Source organism: Bactrocera oleae, chromosome 4, assembly GCF_042242935.1.
Source record: "Bactrocera oleae isolate idBacOlea1 chromosome 4, idBacOlea1, whole genome shotgun sequence".
Classification (NCBI taxonomy): Eukaryota; Metazoa; Arthropoda; class Insecta; order Diptera; family Tephritidae; genus Bactrocera; species Bactrocera oleae.
In genome coordinates, this window is record NC_091538.1 from 23,618,175 (window position 1) to 23,641,722 (window position 23,548).

At 33.5% G+C, this 23,548-nt stretch overlaps 1 protein-coding gene and 1 pseudogene across 1 annotated transcript; one reads left to right on the top strand and one right to left on the bottom strand.

The window, feature by feature from the left end:
* The window catches only part of LOC138856927 (uncharacterized protein PF3D7_1120000-like), a 191,756-nt pseudogene extending 185,191 nt beyond the window's left edge, over positions 1-6,565 (top strand).
* Positions 6,566-7,503: 938 nt separating this feature from the next.
* LOC138856929 (uncharacterized) lies at positions 7,504-10,594 on the bottom strand. Its single transcript, XM_070107919.1, has 4 exons — positions 10,584-10,594; positions 9,998-10,384; positions 9,108-9,847; positions 7,504-7,811 (listed from the first exon to the last, which is right to left on the bottom strand). The coding sequence occupies exons 1-4, from the start codon at positions 10,592-10,594 to the stop codon at positions 7,504-7,506; spliced, it is 1,446 nt and encodes a 481-aa protein (XP_069964020.1).
* Between the last annotated feature and the right edge of the window lie 12,954 nt (positions 10,595-23,548).

Sequence of the window (23,548 nt, forward strand, 5' to 3'; positions counted from 1 at the left end):
CTAAAGCCGACCCTCGGGTGGTACTACCAAAAATTTCACAAAACAAATATTTTAACAATATAATGAATAGTATGATATTGTGACGAACACGGATGATAGAAAAAAATCATCGATCAATAATATAATACTATGTTCGCACCGAATTGAAATCCTCTTGATAACACAATTTATGGATTGTGGAACCAAAGTCGTTCTGACCGACATTGTGTGTTTTCGATGAGTTTTCATTGACAGTTCATTCTATTCTATTTGTTTACATCTGTTATGTACCCTACAAGAACAGTGACGGTCATCTGATGGGAAATATGTCAGTCATAGCTGAAAAAATTTTGTCAGCGCGCAGAACAAAGTTTCTATCATTTTCTTAAGAGCCTTGTTTTCTTTTTGTTTGTTTGTTTTGTTTTTTCTGAGTCATTGCTGACCATAAATCAGTCATAGCTGAACATTGTCAGTTATGACTGAAACGCTATCAGAAGTGAAAAATTCTTTTGCGCAGTAGATAATATAATTTTTATTTCTTTAATAAATTTCAAACTTTTAATCAAAATTAGTTATAATAATATACTTAAATATAAAAAGGAATGCAACAAAAAATATAATAAAATATGAATATATAAAAATTAATTTTCACTTGATGCCATCTCCTCCTCTTAATAGCTCTGCGTACGTCTTTCTCCAATCAGTGGATAGCTCTGAATTTAAAAATGCAACTGTAAGTTAACAGTACTGACATATATAACGTGAGTGTATTGGTGAACCCACCAGCAGTTTCTTGTAGGGTACGTTTAGGCCAATTATGGAATGTAAACAAATTGTCAACTGACATTTAAGGCTGGCAAAATATGTCTTCTAATAATATCGATTAAACTAGAGCAGGCACCGTTTATAATGAGTGGAATGTAAGTTTAAATGTTCAACGGGTTTTCAGCGAAACTGTGTTTTCGTTTGGCAGATTTTGTATAGATGAAAACACAAGTTTTCGCGTGAAAACCTCCTTTGTCTATGAAAACACGAATTTTGTGTCGGTGCGAACATAGTATAAAGCGGTAAGTTGTTTGGTTTAGAAACAAAGATAAGTGTATATTGGAACTTTTATTTAACAATCCAGTGATCGAACTCAAGAGTGAGTTACAAGGTAGGCAATTTATCGAAAAATCCGTTACATATGATCAATTTTATTAAAATGTATTTGTACTGTATCTAAGTTAATACATACATCCATGTTACATATGCTTATGGCAGTTTAACCACCCTTCAGTAAGTTAGTTGATAAATGTATAATAAGAACATGACTCAATCCTTAAAATAAGTTACAACAAAAATTTATGTAGAGAATGAAAACAGTAGAAATTTACTTTTTTCGACAAATGTATTTTTTGGAAAAAAATAGGTTACATATCTTAAGGCTTAAATAATTTTTGCATAATGATTATTTACTAATTCAAAAATTAAGTATGTGCATTGATATTTACAAATGCATCCAATAACATTAAAATACTAACCACACATATACATATAAAGTTATATAATTGCTATTTGTCACGTTTTTTTTAAATTTATGTTTTGAATATCACTTTGCTAAATTGCAGTTTACGTAACAAAACATAGAACATCGGGCGCTGACATTTCATAATTTCTGACATCATGAAACATTTGATTAAAATCAATTCTTAATTCCGATCCAATTTCGATTCTAATTAATACTATCAATACTTTTTACTGTTAAAAATTTTCTTTATAAAATCACAACAATAACCGTAATAATAATATAAATTTATTTCTTAACTCACATTTTAAATCTGTCAGCGAAATATCCCGTTACTTTGTTTCTGATAACAAAACCGATAAAATTGGTTTCAGCGGCACCCAAAACCGATACAAGTTATGTTTCGAACGTCAAACCAATAATAGTGTAACGGGTTTCTCGACTCTTGAGTTCGATCACTGGATTGTTAAATAAAAGTCGAAATTAAATGGATATACACTTATACTATGTTCGCATCGACACAAAACTCGTGTTTTCATAGACAAAAGAGGTTTTCACGCGAAAACTTGTGTTTTTATCTATACAAAATCTGTCAAACGAAAACACAGTTTCGCTGAAAACCCGTTGAACATTTAAACTTACATTCCACTCAATATAATCGGTGCCTGCTCTAGTTTAATCGATATTATTAGAAGACATATTTTGCCAGCCTTAAATGTCAGTTGACAATTTGTTTACATTCCATAATTGGCCTAAACGTACGCTACAAGAAACTGCTGATGGGTTCACCAATACACTCACATTTCATATGTCAGTACTGTTAACTTACAGTTGCATTTTTAAATTCGGAACTATCCACTGATTGGAGAAAGACGTACGCAGAGCTATTAAGAGGAGGAGATGGCATCAAGTGAAAATTAATTTTTATATATTCATATTTTATTAAATTTTTTGTTGCATTCCTTTTTTATTTAAGTATATTATTATAACTAATTTTGATTAAAAGTTTGAAATTTATTAAAGAAATAAAAATTATATTATCTACTGCGCAAAAGAATTTTTCACTTCTTTCAATCATAACTGACAATTTTCAACTATGACGGACTTATGGTCAGCAATAACTCAGAAAAAGACAAGAGAGTGATCAGTATAGATATATAGAGAATCAATTTTGAATACCCATGTGCTAAAAAGAGATGCAAACTCACACACATACGTTTGTTTACATCAGTTTTTACACAAGGCTCTTAAGAAAATGATAGAAACTTTGTTCTGCCCGCTGACAAAATTGTTTAAGCTATGACTGTCACAGTACACAACAAATGTAAACAAATAGATGTGTGAACTGTCAATGAAAACTTTTCGAAAACACACAATGTCGGTCAGAACGACTTTGGTTCCACAATCCACAAATTGTGTTTTCAAGAGGATTTCAATTCGGTGCGAACATAGTATTATCTATATTTCTAATTCCAACAACATAACACTTAGTGCTTGTTATTTGAGCTTACAACTTCTTGCTTAGGTCTTAATTGCTCTTAACACGACAACACTCTGTGAACTGTGTGTGCTGCACAGTCCGGCAGCCCTTATATAGTAGATTTTCAATAAAACATTGCTTCTAGAACATTCTGGCAACTACGAATTCGCTAACTAGTTGCTTCTGACAATTTATCGTCGATTCGATTTTGTTCCATCATCCGTGTTCGTCACAATATTTAAAGGGTCGGCTTTAAAATAACGTCCCAGGCTTTCGGGGATAAAATGGGTATGGACGGATAGAGGAGATCCTCCAGATCAAGAACATATATAGATATAGCCACGGGAAACTTATAGTTTTCGAGATATTTACGTTTAAAGTTGAAAATTTCAACTATTATTACGTACTAAAGTACGTATTTTTGCGATTTAAAATGAATTATACACTTATATTTTTCACTTTTATATCCACTAACACTTGACTAATTCGTTTTTAGAAATTTTTTTTATATTAGATGCTGCAAAAATAGTTTTTCTTCAATATATACTACAAACTAAACTATAGGTTTCCCGCGGCTATATCTATATATATTCTTGATATGGAGGATCTCCTCTATCCGCCCATACCCATTTTATCCCCGAAAACCTGGGACGTTATACTAAAGTTTTCCCTATTTAAATTCATGACACCTCCTACATATTTTTATCGGTTTCAATTCTGATTCCGACAACTATCAGATTCTACAACACCCCTGAATAAAACACAAAAATAATTATGAACACTGTTTTTTTCACTCGTTCTTGTGTGATTATAATTAGTAACAGTTAAACCAATTGTGTTTGTTTTATTCAGATGTTCAATCAAACTAGTCGTACCGTATGTATTTCAGCTGCTTCGCACATTTATTACACTGGACATTAGATCCACTATTTAATTCTTTAAAATAAACCCACATAGCGCTAGGTGCCATTGTAATAAATATATTGAAAAAATAATATTTAGTTGTAATAATATAACTAATAAGTACTGGAAATAAATAAATATTATATGTATATATTTTTATGACACACAAAGTGAGTAAAATCAAAATTACAGTCGCGGTTAAGAAGAGCCATGGAAGCAAAGAACAATAATGTTGAGGAATATGTCTTTCAATCGGAATTAGAGGAAAAGACAACAAAGATAGAAGAAAAGGAAGAGGCTCAATGCTCGTCAAAGATTGTGGACATAAACATGATTTTTGCTGCAATATCGCAGATGGGGAAAGAGAGGTCTCAAATGTCAACGCAAATGTCGACACAATTTAAAGAGCAGGATGCACGTATAACCCAACAAATAGCAGAGGTGTAATCACAAATGTTGACACAACAATCCCAATTGTCCTCGTTAAAAACGCGGTTGGAAGAGTAGTTCGCAGCGCAAGATGCACGTATATCAGCACAGGGTACCTCACAAATAGCAGAAGTGTTCTCACAGGTTTCGGAAGAGCGGGATAGAATTAAAACTGAAATGGATGAATCAAAAGATCGTCTCCGCGAGCTACAATTAAATAGGCCATTTGTGTCAACAGCTTCTGCCAAGGTAAAACCTTCATCCTTTGATGGCACTGATCCGTTCCACGTTTTTAAGCTTCAATTCGAAAAGACGGCATCTTCAGCATTAAAAGGATCTGCAGCGGAGATATTACAGACCATTCCAAACTGCGAGACGAGTAGCTATGAAATGTTGATGGATGCATTAGAAAGACGGTATGGTAGTGAGCACAGGAAGCAGATCTTTCAAATGGAGGTGCGAAATCGCCGCCAGAAAGCCAATGAGTCTCTGCAGGAGTTTTCTACAGAGATTGAGAAGTTAGCTCACTTAGCTTATGCACATAAATCCAAAGAATACATCGAGGATACGAAAATTCAGACTTTCGTCAATGGAATACGAGATAACAATACATGCTTGGCTGTATTAGCATGTCCAAAGTTAATGTTTGCAGAAACAGTTTCGTATGCTCTGACACAGAAAACTGCATCTCTGCTTTTCAATCAAACTTTTAAAGCTTACAAAGTAGAAATAGAGGAACTCACTTGGGTGAACCAATTACTTGAAAAAATTGACAACATGCAGAAAGCACTGGAAAATCTACGGAAGCGCATAAGAAAAATGATGGTGTGCTTAAATGCTTCAACTGCGGAAAAAGTGGTCATATTGCACGCAACTGTAACAAGTCCAATAATCCAGTTGGACGGAAACGAAAAGCTGAGGCCAAAGAAGACATTATAGATTAATGACTATAACATCAGACTGGGATCCGGAGAACTACGGAAATGTCAGCAAAGCGATCCAGATTTGAAAATTGTAATACACGGATTGGAGATGAATAAACGTCCAACGAGACAAGAAATAGCTGCAGAAAGCCCAGTCGCAAAGGCTTATTGGGCATAATGGAATAGTTTGAAGTTAGTGTCTAGCTGCTTGCATCGCGTATGGGAAAGCGAAGATGGGCAAAGTTCACGAGTTCTGATGATTGTTCCAAAAGTAAGAATTCCTGAAGTTCTCAACGAGCTGCGCAACGGTCCAAGTGGAGGACACATGGGTATCACTAAAACATTGGAGAAATTAAAACAAAGATTTTATTGGGTTGGTTGTCGTCAATCAGTTACGGAGTGGATAGCCAATTGTGTCGAGTGCATTGCTGCTAAAGGGCCGCGGTCCAGAAGTCATGGTCAGATGAAGCAGTACAATTCAGGTGCGCCGTTTGAGCGAGTAGCCATGGATGTAGCTGGTCCATTTCCTATCAGTAAATTAGGAAACAGATATGTTTTGGTAGTCATGGACTATTTCAGCAAATGGCCAGAGGTATACGCAACAATGTATTCATCAACAATTGGGTATCGAGATACAAGTATGGTGTTCCAATAGAATTACATTCTGACCAAGGGAGAAATTTTGAATCAGCTGTAATACAGGAGATATGCCAGAAGCTGGGTATCCGGAAAACCCGTACAACTGCACTACATTCGCAGTCCGATGGCATGGTAGAACGATTCAATCGAACTTTGAAAGAACATTTGAAAAAAGTTGTGGACAAGTATCAAAAATATTGGGATACCCATATATCCTTGTTCCTGATGGCTTATCGGTCTGCTGTACATGAAACAACGGGGCAGCCTTCAGCTAGAGTAATTTTTGGTAATGATCTTCGACTACCGATTAATTTAAAATTTGGAATTAACGCCAACGGAGGGAGGAATACTAAGGAATTCAATAGCATCCTAGAAGACGAGATGAGGGATATACATGATATGGTGAGACAGCGCACTAAAATTATGAGCGATAAGATGAAAGCAAAATACGACAAGGCAATAAACTCTGAGGGTTTTATTGAAGGCGATTGGGTATTGTTATATAACCCACAACGAAAGAAAGGGCTGTCTCCCAAATTACAGTGTAATTGGGAAGGACCATACCAGGTTATTAAACGACTCAATGATGTAGTGTATCGCATACAGACCATTGGAAGACCAAGGAATAAAATGAAGGTGGTTCATCTGGAACGGCTTACAGCGTTTGGTACCGCAAATATGTCTAATCGGGACGATCAGACTTAGGTAGAGGGCAGTGTGGCGAACACGAGAACAAATCAGAATTGACGATAAACTGCCAGAAGCAATTAGACATCGAATTCGTAGTTGCCAGAATGTTCTAGTAGCGAACTTTTGTTAAAAATTTACTATATAAGGGCTGCCGGATTGTGCAGCAGACACAGTTCTCGTCTTCTAGGCTGGTGCTCACATCGTTAGCCGTCCTTTTCTTCTTGGAGTTAATTCCATCCGTTTTTCGGATACTCAGTTTCTGGTACATCCCTTGACTTAAAGCTGACTCGAGATTCCGTTCTTGATCAGAACGTAACTTCATTGGAACACCGAATCTCGTTACCCACTTGTTGATGAATGCCTCCGCCACTGGTTCAGTCTCTTAGGAATTGGTTAGGAATTGTGTATACTTGTGGCCATTCGTTGAAATGGTTCTTGACTACCAAAACATGACTATTTCCTAATTTATTGGTGGGGAATGGACCATCTTCATATACGCCTATTTTCTCAACTGGCGTACTCTAATTGTGCTGTTTCATCTGCCCATGACTCCTGGACCTTGATACTTTAGCTACAATGTTCTCAGCATATTTCGCAATCCTTTCTATAGCTGATTGACAACCAGTCCAATGAAACCTTTGCTTCAAATTCTCCAAGGATTTCATGTCTCTCAAGTGCCCTCCTCTTGGACATTTGTACTGCACGTTAAGTACATTAAGAATTCCAACCCTTGGAACAACCATTAGTACTCGGAAGGTTTGCCCATTTTCGTTTTTCCATACTCGATGCAAGCAGCCATACACTAACTTTAAACTGCTCCATTCTGCCCAATATGATTTTGTGAATGGCCTTCCTGTAGTTATTTCTCCAATCGTTGTACATTGGGTCAACTCCACTTCATGTAATGCACCTTCCAATTCTGGATCTTCTTGCAAAGAGTCATCCGTTTCAGGTTAAATTTTATCCTGCTCTTCCACCTGTGAGGACACCTGTGCTGGTATACACGCTTCTTGCTCTTCCAACAGTAAGGACGCTTGTGCTGGAATACAAGCTTCTTGCTCTTCATACTGTGACGACCCTGGTTCACACGCTTCCTCCACTTCCAACTGTGAGGATACCTGCGCTGACATATGCACGTCCAGCTCTTTCGATGCTGACAACTGTGCTGAAAAATCCTCAAAGAACGATTCCAACGCAGCACAAATAACCTCTACTGAATATTGAGTCACTTCCTTCTCTTGTTTCTTTGTCGTCTCTTCCTCTAATTCCGATTGAAAGACATATTCCTCAACATTAATGTTCTTTGCTTCCATGGCTCTTCTTAACCGCGACTGTAATTGGACTTTACTCACTTTGTTGCCAAGCCTCGTTTTTGCAGCTCCTTTTTCAGTTGTGGAATCTTCAGTTCGTTAAACTTGGCCATTTCCAATCAATTCTCTCTTTGGGAATTTATTTGACAATCCCACTTCTGACACCAATTGTAACGGATTTCTCGATTAATCGTCTAACTGTAACTTACTCTTGAGTTCGATCACTGGATTGTTAAATAAAATCCCAATTTAATGGCTACACAGTTATCTTGATTTCTAATTCGAGCTTACAACTTCTTGCTTATGTCTTAATTGTTCTTATCACGACAACACTCTAACTAGAACTGTGTTTGCTGCACAAACATTGCTTCTAAAACATTCTGGCAACTACGAATTCGCTAACTAGTTGCTTCTGGCAGTTAATCGTTGATTCGATTTTGTTCTATCATCCGTGTTCGTCACAATATTATTATGCTAAGTAGAACTTGATACTAGTTTGATCGATTTAGGAAAGTACAGGTCGACTGCGAAAAAATCGATTATTTTAAGAGATTTGTGTAAACTTTTAGAGTAGAATCGGAATCAAGTTTGCCCAGAGAACTTAAAACAACGAGAAGGTGCAGGCATCGTATAGGGGGAGTAGAGAAAGAATCAGCTGATGGATGTAAACAAAGCTACAGCTGAGAGGGGTCCATGGAGAAACGTCAAGTCCGCCTAGGGGTTGAGTTTCTATTGATAGCCAAGATGGCCGACTTTTAACCGGAAAATGGTTGCATTTTGCTATTTTCTCTTAATTTATGAAAAAGTTGTCCAAAAAATATTGATTATATATAAAACTTTAATATGTTTTCAAAATAAAATAAGTTTATTTAAATATATGTTCTTAAAAAAGCGACTATTATTGGCAAATTTCAGTATAATTACGATATATATTTATGCCTTTTTTTTACTGTGGTAACTTAATAAATATTCACAGAAAATTGTAAGGTGCAATTAAGCAACTATGTCAAATAACGGGATGCAGAAAATGCTTATTCAACGAAACTGAGGGCAATGTTTAAGAATTTGCAACACAAACGTCGTAAAATAGTGCATATTTAATGCTAATTGCTCTGGATAAAACTGCTCACACAAGAATTTAAAATATGCAGGTGTGTATTAGTGAATAGAATAATAAATAATAACTAAAATTATTTTTTTTTCAGAGGAAACCTGTAGTAAATAATAAAGCAAACAATTTCGCGCACTTTTTATAAGATGAGGAGAATCGTAAAAAAATACGATTTCCTCTCCATTAACTATGAAAAATGGCCTATCCTCTGTCACTCCTACAACCCGGGCAAAATGCACAAAATTTGTCCCTTGGTCACATACAAAATGGCAGGGGTGAAGACCTATCCCCTGAAGTTGGGACACAACTTCAAAAACATATTGTTTCAAAACATCTCCTTTGCAAGATTTATGCACAAAAAAATATGCTAACGGTTGAGACCAAGGCTCCCCACCTATGCCTTGAACCATTAGTGTTAAAACACTTGAAGCAATTCTGGAGGTACGATTTTCATCGCCATAATCCTCCAGGCCTACAATTAAGTCCCTATATCTATCATACTGCAAATGGGTCTTCAGAGACATTTCATCGCAGCATATTGACACGTATTTCTGGTCACTCGTAAAGCCACGGCTACGGAGTTCCAGAGTTTTTATGCTGCTATACGTGCAACCAGGACTTCGTGGCCAACTTTGAATAAACTGTGTCAAAGTTCTTGGTGATGGCCAATTAAAATAGGGCTTTAAATATCTATACGCTAGAGGTGATAAGAAGTGAACCCCCAGAGCTATGGTTTTCAATTCCCTATCATATCTATTACCGAGAAGATTACGGTTATTATTTGTCAAACTATTCCTCACACATGCAGCAATATGTGGAGGCAATTTGCTACATAGCTCAACAATTTGCCTATTCTCATTTTTTTCAATACGCAAACTGTTTTTTTAAGGCCTTAATCTCTTTTTCTTTTTTTCCTAATTGTTTTTTTAATTCTTGCACCTCTCTTTCTAAAGTACTATTCCTTTTTTTAAGGCTAACAATATCATCCAAAATTTTTTTTTCCTAGGTGTCCCTTCACTTAGGTACGCATCTGTTTGTGTATTGCTATTTTTCGCCCCATTGTTTAAATTTCCTAAAGGTAAGGAATATGAGTGTTCCTCAAATACATTGTAATGAAGGGACAGCTCCTCATGTACTTCATATGAGCTCGAAGTACAGTCTCCTATCTCGTCACCGAAAGTGTTTAACGTATTTAGACTGTCCAGTTTGTCAGATTCGCAAAAACTGCCTTTATCTAAACTACCTCCGTCCGAAACTACCTTCACTGTTGGCACTAACAAATTTTTATCGGGGACTGCCCCTTTTGATAACCTTAAGCTATTTTTGTAGCGGTACGAGAAATGCCTATCGCAGGCATACAAATCAGGGCTTTCGAAATCGGATACACCAAGTAGGTGCATCCATTTCATCCGCCTAAAAAGTAAAAATAAATAACAAATATGTTATTACATAAAAAAATTATTTAAATAAATAGAAAAATTAATATGGTAATTGTTTACATAAAAATTTAAGATATTAAAAGTAAAAAATTATTTGTAAAAGAGAAAAAAAAATAAAATAAATCACCGCTCAAATACCAAGCGATTCCAACTGTTCGAAAAAAATTAAATACCGCAAACACATTATTATCGTATCCAGCATTTTTCCACCTATATTTATAAATAAAAAAATATACATACGGGTACTGATTGTACAAGTAAATCCACAGAGGAGGCAATTAACAGACGATCCCAATGTATGTCGGTACATTTCTGGAGAAAAGTTATGAAAACACAGTTACAATATATTAATTAATATTTGGCCATTACTGCAATTTTATATTATATTTATCGCTCATAGTTTGTATTTTAAATTTATTTTTTTCGAATTTAAATTTTTATTATTAAACGCACACCTAGTGTGCAATTTTGAAATTTGATCATACCAAAAATTTTATATAATATATATACATATGTATATGTATGTAATATTTGAACTTAAATTTGAAATGCAAATAGAAATTAATGACAAAAACTTTGAAAAATGTATTAAATGAAGAAATATGGTCAAAAATTAATTATTGAATCACAAAATAGAAGCATTTCTTTAAAATTAGCATAGGTAATAAATTATCGTAAATTCTGAGACATGAGCAATAACTTTTTAATACAAATCGAAAATTTCCTATTTTCCACTTAAACACTTTTACATGATTTATTATAAACCCGGAATACGGGGATCGAAATATACATATCCATATCCATAGTTCCATACTAATATTATAATATAAATGTGAATGTAAGTGTGTTTGTTACGCTTTCACACCGAGACCACGTAACCGGTAAAAGCTAGTATATATTAAATAAACATATAAAATGAAATACTCTACTCACCTGGGCATTTCCCGCACTCCCGGAAATTTATGAAGTCGTAACGAGCCTTTGCAACTTCTGATGCACTTGCGTGGCATATTGCTGTGTAAAAAAGTTCCCATTAGTATTTTCTTTTAATTTGAATTATAGAAAATAAAACTAACCTGTTGATCCGAAATAACTTGTTTGTTTCTATGAAAAAAAAAACCATAAAATAATTATATCAAAAACATTTAAAATAAGACAACTTACCCTTCAAAAAAACTTGTCCGTCCGTTTGACTAAAAGTTGTTAATAAATTCAAATGCCAGTATTGCTATTGAGCAATGCGTAATAGTGTTGCGCAAGCTAATTTTAAATTACTTTTTAAAAAAGAAATATATCTACCGTATTTTATACCCTTATACCATGTTTTATACTATAAAGATATTGCAACTTCAACAAATAATTTATTTTGGGAGTCTATATATTTAAAAACTAAACTTAAAACTATATAACAATATGGTAATTTATTTATGTAAAGAGTTATAGGTAAAATATTGTACATATTATAATCGCTACATGCTGAAAGACAGAGACAGCTACCTGATATGCCTACCGTATTTTATACTATAAAGATATTGCAACTTCAAAAAATAATTTATTTTAGAAGTCTATATATTTAAAAACTAAACTAAGAACTATATAATAATATGGTAAATTTGTATGTCAAAAGTTGTAATAAACTATTGTACATATATCCACCGTTAATTGCTGATATATAAAACGTAAATAAAATTTGTGATTAAATGAATCTATACTTAAATTAGAGAAAACATCGCCACAGTAACTATTTCTTAATATAAGTACAATGATTAATTTTGCTTTATTGTTTAAATGAATTATTATCACTTGTATGACAATGATAAGTTTTGCTTTTTTGATTATATAAATTATTATTACTTATATATAATATCAAATTCTGTTACAATAGTTATTTCTTCCCTTCCACTCATAGTTGAATTGAATTTTCAGTTTTTTCATTAATAAGTTAACTAAAATGCTTTAAAATATGCCGCATATTTACCTATATCAACATGGTATAATATCATATATTGTTATCATTAAACATCAATTCATATCCAAAATTTCAAATATTTATAAATAATTACTTAGGCGTTTTCTGATAAGCGCAACCCGTTTTAACCCCTCGCCACCCTAACTCACCATGGCCACCATGTTGGTTTTATTGTGAACGTACGCCTCAGAGGTGGCGAAACTACTGTGAATGGGACTTTCCCTACTCCCTTATACCAGAGAATGTAAAATATAGAGAAGGTTCACAGTGCGGCCATTAGCAAAATATTTCACGTTTCGAAGGGGTACTGAAAACGATGAGGGTATTTCACCACTTTTGGAAGGGGTACTGAAAACGATGAGGGTATTTCACCACCGAACATCAGGGGACTGAAAAATAGCAGAATTGAGCATTTTCAATGTTAATTGAGAAAAATAATGCTAATTTTAATAAAAAACGACTTTTCATATAATTTGAATATATTCTGCCTATACAGGGTGGCTAACGAATCGTGCTACAAAATTAAACCGTAAGAAGTTTCTTTTTAGTCAATGCATTACATTTATTTTTTTTATTGTATAGAAAATTTTATTTTATTTAAACAATTAATTATTCTTCCATGCTCAACCACGCATATGCGACACCTAATTCGGGATTGCCTCAATTATCTATTTAATGGACTGCTTCAGCTCAGTCAGATTTCTGGGTTTGATTTTGTACACCTCTTGCTTGACATAATCTGATAAGAAAAGACCAAGCGGTCGCAAATATTCTTATTCAAATATATATGTATAATTATGCGTGCATGTAAACAAATATGAAAGTACCCATTATAATTATTTATTTGTCTGCATGCAACATATGTATGTAAATATGTACACTCATTGTTCCATGCAAAATCTCCGTTGCCACGGACAACCAATGGCCGTAGCTCATGTTTTTTGTTTTCTTGTCAAAGAGTCACTGTGTCGAAGGACTGACGCGACGACAAAGCGTCACAACATTGTGTTGTTGGTAGAAAATCCGAGCTATGCCGAAAAAAAATAACGAACGGCCGCCGATTGTCACCGCTTCCCTTGCCGCTCTAACAGCTTTGCCTACAAACTATCGTAAATATGTATGTTTATGTATGAACATGCATACATATTGACGGAGATTTTTGCCATCGAAAAATATTTTTGAATTGTTAAATATTTTAAATGGACAAATGGCTTTGTTGCCACTTTTGTCACTTTTTTTCTGTATTTTGTGGGCTTGCGGGGCTGCAACTTTTCCCTTCTAGAGGGAACATCAGAAAGTTTTTCAATTTATTTGTTAATTTGTCTACATGCAACATATGTATGTAAATATGTACACTCATTGTTCATGGGAAACCATACACACTTTTACAAACATATATCGCATATGGGCAAGTGCAAAATCAACCCCTATTCATATACAACGTGGCATGCGTAAATGGAAACAAAGTCAACGAGTCATGTGCATATATACGGGCCGTTGTGTGTACAAAAAATTCGAATATTTACATTCTTTCACAAATACAGTCAATCCCGATTGAGTGCCAAAACCAAAGTTGCAGATTTTTTGTGCTTTGTAGTACATAAGCGATTGTGGTACTTAAGCGAGTGGTACCAAAAAAAAAATTTCTATGTATTTAAAAAAAAATACCGTTTTCCTTAAAAAATTAAGGAAAAAAAACGTGAGATGCAGTAAGACACAAGCAGATAAGAGGGATTGGAGGAGCGATACTTACCCGGGGCTTACTGTATACATAAATTAAAGGAATATTGAATATATTCTTTAAAAAGTTTCTTGAATTGTAAATCGACAAATATACTATGTTGTGACTTTTATTCTAAAATTTTTTTATACTCATATTTGAGGGGTTGTCACTTTTCCCTTCTAGAGGGAATATCAGAAATTTGTTCAATTTATGATTTTTAGCTTTTGCCATCGTCGTGAAAAGACGCTTGTAGGCAAACGCATGCTCGGGGAGATGAATGAAGCGAGGTTGCTTGTTGAAAGTACGCCTGCGTTCATGAATGAAAATGTTGTTGTTGTTTGATTTACTATAAATTTGACCTTCGCCTATTTGGCTGACATATTGACTTGTAACGATTGTTGGTTTTGTAGAACAATGTTTGTAGTTTTTGCGGGTGACATATTTACATGTGTACGAATATATGAATGTAGGTTTGTGTATCCATTATTTGTGTGGCAATGTCATAAGCACATATATATGTATGTACATATAGAGTAGTGCGCGCAAATATTATTACTGATAAATGATAATAACTTGATTTGAATTTGAATTTTACTTACATAAGTACATACATATGGATGTAAGCTTTAAATCATGAAAGGTGTGATTTGCATATATTACTATTTAAATATATTAAGATTTTTAAGATATTATGTTAGTGTGTTATATACTTATGTATGCATACATATGTATGTACTTATATGAAAGCATTTCATAATATCAAACATAAGCAATATCTAAAAAGCAACTGCAAATATTCCTTTGAAGTAACATATTTTAATTAAAATGTAATACATTTTTCATGATATCATAGATATTCAGAAAATGAATTTCATATCTATGAATATGATTGCATATAAACGTATAAAAATATAAGCTAACATGCGGCTGTAATATCAATGCCAACTTCTGAGCATAATTTTCATACAATGCTCAGCCAGAGAACTTAAAACAATGAGAAGGTGCAGGTTCGACAGCGAACAATTTGTAGGAATTTATCAAGGAGTTCACCCAGAGAACTTAAAACAATGAGAAGGTGCAGGTTCGACAGCGAACAATTTGTAGGAATTTATCAAGGAGTTCACCACAGATGCACGAGAAACAAATAACATTTTTCGCTTTTATAACAGCGGTGAATCTGTACACATACGCTCTCTTAACATAACCAACCGACGAATATTGAAGAGAATATAATATGTGAGCAAAACTGGGCATATTGATATGCCATTTGAAATATATTCCCTTTTATTGAACTATTATTTATTATTTTTTAAATTATTTTATGTTAATTCATTTTTACTTTATTATGAGAAATATATCTAAATACTTTTAAATTATTACTAATAAAGTTTTTTGATATATTTCTTAAAATAATTCATTAATTGTACTTGACACCATTATGGAGTCATGCAAGTACAGAATTGTGTTTTGCCGTCGGTATTTCACATTCATGCTTCAATTTTTCTTTTCAAATGCATGTGTAAACATATGTAACAGGACATACATATATTATGTCGTTTACACATTTGTATGTATTTTTATGTAGATATGTACACTCATTACTTCATGTGAAATCTCCGTTGTGGAAGAACTGACGCGACGACAAAGCGTCACAACATTGTGTTGTTGGTAGAAAATCCGAGATGTGCCATACACACTCTTCCAAACATACATCGCATATGGGCAAGTGCAAAGTCAATGTGTGTACAAAAAATTCGAACGTACTTACGTAAATTCTTTGACAAATACAGTCAATCCCGGTTAAGTGCCAAAACCAAAGATTCAGATTTTTTTTGCTTTGTAGTACATAAGCGATTGTGGTACTTAAGCGAGTGGTACCAAAAAAAATTATTTCTATGTATTTAAAAAAAAATTGCCGTTTTCTTTAAAAAATTAAGAAAAAAAAAGTGAGATGCAGCAAGACACCGGCAGATAAGAGGGATTGGAGGGGTGATACTTAACCGGGGTTTACTGTATACATAAATCAGAGGAATATTGAATATTTTCTTTAAAAAGTTTCTTGAATTGTAAATCGACAAATTTACTATGTTGTCACTTTTATTCTAAAATATTTTAATACTCATATTTGAGGGGTTGTCACTTTTCCCTTCTAGAGGGAATATCAGAAATTTGTTCAATTTATGATTTTTAGCTTTTGCCATCGTCGCGAAAAGACGCTTGTAGGCAAAAGCATGCTCGGGGGGATGTGAGGGTATCTGTTTTTATGAATGAAGCGAGGTTGCTTGTTAAAAGTACGCCTGCGTTCATGAATGAAAATGTTGTTGTTGTGTAATTTACTATAAATTTGGGCCTCGCCTATTTGGCTGACATATTGACTTGTGACGATTGTTGTTTTTGTAAAACAATGTTTGTAGTTTTTGCGGGTGACATATTTACATGTGTTTTCTAGACGGAATATCAGAAATTTGTTCAATTTATGATTTTTAGCTTTTGCCATCGTCGCGAAAAGACGCTTGTAGGCAAACGCATGCTCGGGGAGATGTGTAAGGCGTTTGCTTTTATGAATGAAACGACTTAGCTTATTGCTTGTGCGCCAGCGTTCATGAATGAAAATGTTGTTGGTGTGTGATTTACTACAAATTTAGGATTTGTCAATTTGGCTGCCATATTGATTTCTGGTGCTGATGCTATTTGAGACAATTGTTGTTTTTGTACAACAATGTTTGTATTTTTTCTATTGGCTCACATACTTACATTTGTACGCATATATATGTATATATGTGGATTTGCGTATGTATTACTTATTTTGCGCGGTCATATGCATATTTGTACATACATACTTACATATAGAGCAGTGCGCTCACATGTATTTATTGATAATTGATAATATATTATTATATTATATAATATAACATATTGATGTACATACATAAATTATTAATTCTGTAAATATTGAAATTAGAAAATTATGAAAACAGTAAAATATCATTTTTTGCATAATCTTTCACATTTTATCAATGTAGCATTTGTGCAAAATAATAATATTTTCATCATAAAAATCGTTTATATGGCAAAAAATAATCATGCATATGTGAAATGGCATTTGTATTTCTTGTTTTCTCATTCATTTCATTTCATTTTTCTCTTTATATTGGTAGATACGTATTTTGTCAGAGAACGTTGTTAAAAATTCTCATTTCTGTTAAATAACAGCAAAACTATACAGAAAGTGGTGAACTCCTTGATCTCAAATTTTCAGCCAACCAATCGAGCATCATACAAAATTCAATTTGCACCTTCTCATTGTTTTAAGTTCTCTGGCTCAGCTCTGTTCACGCGCCACTGTTAAAATTTCTCCTTCCGAGCCGACTGTGGTGAAATACCCTCATCGCATTTTGTTAGGTTTTGACAATTCACACGCTGGTCCGTAGTTGGACCTTCTCTATATTTTACATTCTCTGCTTATACCATGGTGCAGGTTCGACAGCGAACAATTTGTAGGATTTTATCAAGGAGTTCACCTCACATGCACGAGAAACAAATAACATTTCTCGCTTTTATAACAGCGGTGAATCTGTAAACCTACGCTCTCTTAACATAACCAAACGTTGAATATTGAAGAGAATATAATATGTATGCCAAACTGGGAATATTGATATGCTATTTGAAACATATTACCTTTTATTGAACTATTATTTATTATTATTTTATGTTAATTCATTTTTACTTTCTTGTGAGTTATTAATAATAATTTAAAGATAGGTATTTGATATATTTCTTAAAATAATTCAAGTGCTTAACACCATTATGGGGTCATAAAAGTACAGAATTGTGTTTTGCCGTCGGCATTTTAATATCATGTGTAAAAATATTTGTAAATTTGTCTACAAACAACATATGTATGTAGATATGAACACTCATTACTTGATGTGAAATCTCCGTTGACACGGTCAACCAATGATCGAAGCTCACGTTCTTTGCTTTTATGTCAAAGAGTCAATCTGTCGAAGGACTGACGCGACGACAAAGCGTCACAACATTGTGTTATTGGTAGAAAATCCGAGATGTGCCGAAAAATAAACGAACGCTCGCCGATTGTCATCATTTCCCTTGCCGCTCTAACAGCTTTGCCTACAAATCATTGTAGGTATGTATGTTTTTATATGAACATGCCTACATATTGACGAAGATTTTTGCGAGCCACGGAAAAATATTTTAGAATTGTGAAATATTTTAAATCGATAAAACCTTTGTTGCCACTTTTGTCATTGATTTCTGTGTTTTCTGTGTTTGCAGGGTTGTCACTTTTCTCTTCTAGAGGGAACATCAGAAATATGTTCAATTTATGATTTCTAGCTTTTGCCATCGTCGCGAAAAGACGCTTGTTGGCAAACGCATGCTGGGGGGGGATGTGTAAGGCGTTTGCTTTTATGAATGAAACGACTTAGCTTATTGCTTGTGCGCCAGCGTTCATGAATGAAAATGTTGTTGGTATGTGATTTACTACAAATTTAGGATTTGTCAATTTGGCTGCCATATTGATTTCTGGTGCTGATGCTATTTGAGACAATTGTTGTTTTTGTACAACAATGTTTGTATTTTGCCTATTGGCTGACGTACTTACATTTGTACGCTTAAATGTATGTAGATTTATGTATGCATTACTTATTTTGCGCGGTCATACGCATATTTGTATATACATACTTACAGATAGAGCAGTGCGCTCACATGTTTTTATTGATAATTGATAATATATATTATATAATATAACATATTGATGGACATATGTACATACATAAATTATTAATTCTGCAACAACTAAAATTAGAAAATTATGAAAATAGTAAAAAATCATTTCTTGCATAATCTTTCACATTTTATCAATGCAGCATTTGTGCAAAAAAATCATATTTTATCAATTTTTCATCATAAAAATCGTTTATATGGCAAAAAATAATCATGCATATGTGAAGAGGCATTTGTATTTTTTGTTTTCGCATTCATTTCATTTCATTTTTCTCTTTATGTTGGGAGATACGTAATTTGTCAGAGAACGCTGTTATAAATTCTCATTTCTGTTAAATAACAGAAAATATTACAGAAAATGGTGAACTCCTTGATCTCAAATTTTCAGCCAACCAATCGAGCATCATACAAAATTCAATTTGCACCAGAGAACTTAAAACAATGAGAAGGTGCAAATTGAATTTTGTATGATGCTCGATTGGTTGGCTGAAAATTTGAGATCAAGGAGTTCACCACTTTCTGTATAGTTTTGCTGTTATTTAACAGAAATGAGAATTTTTAACAACGTTCTCTGACAAAATACGTATCTACCAATATAAAGAGAAAAATGAAATGAAATGAATGAGAAAACAAGAAATACAAATGCCATTTCACATATGCATGATTATTTTTTGCCATATAAACGATTTTTATGATGAAAATATTATTATTTTGCACAAATGCTACATTGATAAAATGTGAAAGATTATGCAAAAAATGATATTTTACTGTTTTCATAATTTTCTAATTTCAATATTTACAGAATTAATAATTTATGTATGTACATCAATATGTTATATTATATAATATAATAATATATTATCAATTATCAATAAATACATGTGAGCGCACTGCTCTATATGTAAGTATGTATGTACAAATATGCATATGACCGCGCAAAATAAGTAATACATACGCAAATCCACATATATACATATATATGCGTACAAATGTAAGTATGTGAGCCAATAGAAAAAATACAAACATTGTTGTACAAAAACAACAATTGTCTCAAATAGCATCAGCACCAGAAATCAATATGGCAGCCAAATTGACAAATCCTAAATTTGTAGTAAATCACACACCAACAACATTTTCATTCATGAACGCTGGCGCACAAGCAATAAGCTAAGTCGTTTCATTCATAAAAGCAAACGCCTTACACATCTCCCCGAGCATGCGTTTGCCTACAAGCGTCTTTTCGCGACGATGGCAAAAGCTAAAAATCATAAATTGAACAAATTTCTGATATTCCGTCTAGAAAACACATGTAAATATGTCACCCGCAAAAACTACAAACATTGTTTTACAAAAACAACAATCGTCACAAGTCAATATGTCAGCCAAATAGGCGAGGCCCAAATTTATAGTAAATTACACAACAACAACATTTTCATTCATGAACGCAGGCGTACTTTTAACAAGCAACCTCGCTTCATTCATAAAAACAGATACCCTCACATCCCCCCGAGCATGCTTTTGCCTACAAGCGTCTTTTCGCGACGATGGCAAAAGCTAAAAATCATAAATTGAACAAATTTCTGATATTCCCTCTAGAAGGGAAAAGTGACAACCCCTCAAATATGAGTATTAAAATATTTTAGAATAAAAGTGACAACATAGTAAATTTGTCGATTTACAATTCAAGAAACTTTTTAAAGAAAATATTCAATATTCCTCTGATTTATGTATACAGTAAACCCCGGTTAAGTATCACCCCTCCAATCCCTCTTATCTGCCGGTGTCTTGCTGCATCTCACTTTTTTTTTCTTAATTTTTTAAAGAAAACGGCAATTTTTTTTTAAATACATAGAAATAATTTTTTTTGGTACCACTCGCTTAAGTACCACAATCGCTTATGTACTACAAAGCAAAAAAAATCTGAATCTTTGGTTTTGGCACTTAACCGGGATTGACTGTATTTGTCAAAGAATTTACGTAAGTACGTTCGAATTTTTTGTACACACATTGACTTTGCACTTGCCCATATGCGATGTATGTTTGGAAGAGTGTGTATGGCACATCTCGGATTTTCTACCAACAACACAATGTTGTGACGCTTTGTCGTCGCGTCAGTTCTTCCACAACGGAGATTTCACATGAAGTAATGAGTGTACATATCTACATAAAAATACATACAAATGTGTAAACGACATAATATATGTATGTCCTGTTACATATGTTTACACATGCATTTGAAAAGAAAAATTGAAGCATGAATGTGAAATACCGACGGCAAAACACAATTCTGTACTTGCATGACTCCATAATGGTGTCAAGTACAATTAATGAATTATTTTAAGAAATATATCAAAAAACTTTATTAGTAATAATTTAAAAGTATTTAGATATATTTCTCATAATAAAGTAAAAATGAATTAACATAAAATAATTTAAAAAATAATAAATAATAGTTCAATAAAAGGGAATATATTTCAAATGGCATATCAATATGCCCAGTTTTGCTCACATATTATATTCTCTTCAATATTCGTCGGTTGGTTATGTTAAGAGAGCGTATGTGTACAGATTCACCGCTGTTATAAAAGCGAAAAATGTTATTTGTTTCTCGTGCATCTGTGGTGAACTCCTTGATAAATTCCTACAAATTGTTCGCTGTCGAACCTGCACCTTCTCATTGTTTTAAGTTCTCTGTTTGCACCTTCTCGTTGTTTTAAGTTCTCTGGTTTGCCATTCCCACCACAATATTTGCTTTTAAGAGCTTTACTTTGCGTCAGGCATTTGTTTTGACAGAAAAGTTCGATGTACGCTTTTGTATGAGCCCGCGAAGCCGGGCTAATAATGGGCAACTCTCAAGCCATGAACTGTCCCCCAAAGTGCACAGAACTTTAGCACAATTTAGTAAGCAGTCTCTAGCAGAGAACGTATGTTATAGAGAAGGTTCAATCAGAGAACTTCAAACAACGACAAGGTGCAAATTGAATTTTGTATAATGCTCGATTGGTTGGCTGAAAAATTGAGATCAAGGAGTTCACCATTTTCTGTAATATTTGCTGTTATTTAACAGAAATGAGATTTTATAACAACGTTCTCTGACAAATTACATATCTCCCAATATAAAGAGAAAAATGAAGCGAAATGAATAAGAAAACAAAAAATACAAATGCCACTTCACATATGCATGATTATTTTTTGCTACATAAACGATTTTTATGATGAAAAATTGACAATGCACAAATGCTACATTGATAAAATGTGAAAGATTATGCGAGAAATGATATTTTTCATAATTTTCTAATTTCCGTTACAGAATTAATAATTTATGTATGTACATATGTATGTACATCAATATGTTATATTATATAATATACTTGTAATAATATATTATCAATTATCAATCAAAACATGTGAGCGCACTGCTCTATATGTAAGTATGTATGTACAAATATACTACAGATATAATTTGTAGTAAATCACACACCAACAACATTTTCATTCATGAACGCTGGCGCACAAGCAATAAGCTAAGTCGTTTCATTCATAAAAGCATACGCCTTACACATCTCCCCGAGAATGCGTTTGTATACAAGCGTCTTTTCGCGACGATGGCAAAAGCTAGAAATCATAAATTGAACATCTTTCTGATGTTCTCTCTAGAAGGGAAAAGTGAGAACCCGGCAAACACAGAAATCAATGACAGAAGTGGCAACAAAGCTTTTGTCGATTTAAAATATTTCACAATTCTTAAATATTTTTCCGTGGCTCGCAAAAATCTTCGTCAATATGTATGCATGTTTATATAAATACATACATACCTACAATGATTTGTATGCAAAGCTGTTAGAGCGGCAAGGGAAATGATGACAATCGGCGAACGTTCGTTTATTTTTCGGCACATCTCGGATTTTCTACCAATAACACAATGTTGTGACGCCAGAGAACTTAAAACAATGAGAAGGTGCAGGTTCGACAGCGAACAATTTGTAGGAATTTATCAAGGAGTTCACCACAGATGCACGAGAAACAAATAACATTTTTCGCTTTTATAACAGCGGTGAATCTGTACACATACGCTCTCTTAACATAACCAACCGACGAATATTGAAGAGAATATAATATGTGAGCAAAACTGGGCATATTGATATGCCATTTGAAATATATTCCCTTTTATTGAACTATTATTTATTATTTTTTAAATTATTTTATGTTAATTCATTTTTACTTTATTATGAGAAATATATCTAAATACTTTTAAATTATTACTAATAAAGTTTTTTGATATATTTCTTAAAATAATTCATTAATTGTACTTGACACCATTATGGAGTCATGCAAGTACAGAATTGTGTTTTGCCGTCGGTATTTCACATTCATGCTTCAATTTTTCTTTTCAAATGCATGTGTAAACATATGTAACAGGACATACATATATTATGTCGTTTACACATTTGTATGTATTTTTATGTAGATATGTACACTCATTACTTCATGTGAAATCTCCGTTGTGGAAGAACTGACGCGACGACAAAGCGTCACAACATTGTGTTGTTGGTAGAAAATCCGAGATGTGCCATACACACTCTTCCAAACATACATCGCATATGGGCAAGTGCAAAGTCAATGTGTGTACAAAAAATTCGAACGTACTTACGTAAATTCTTTGACAAATACAGTCAATCCCGGTTAAGTGCCAAAACCAA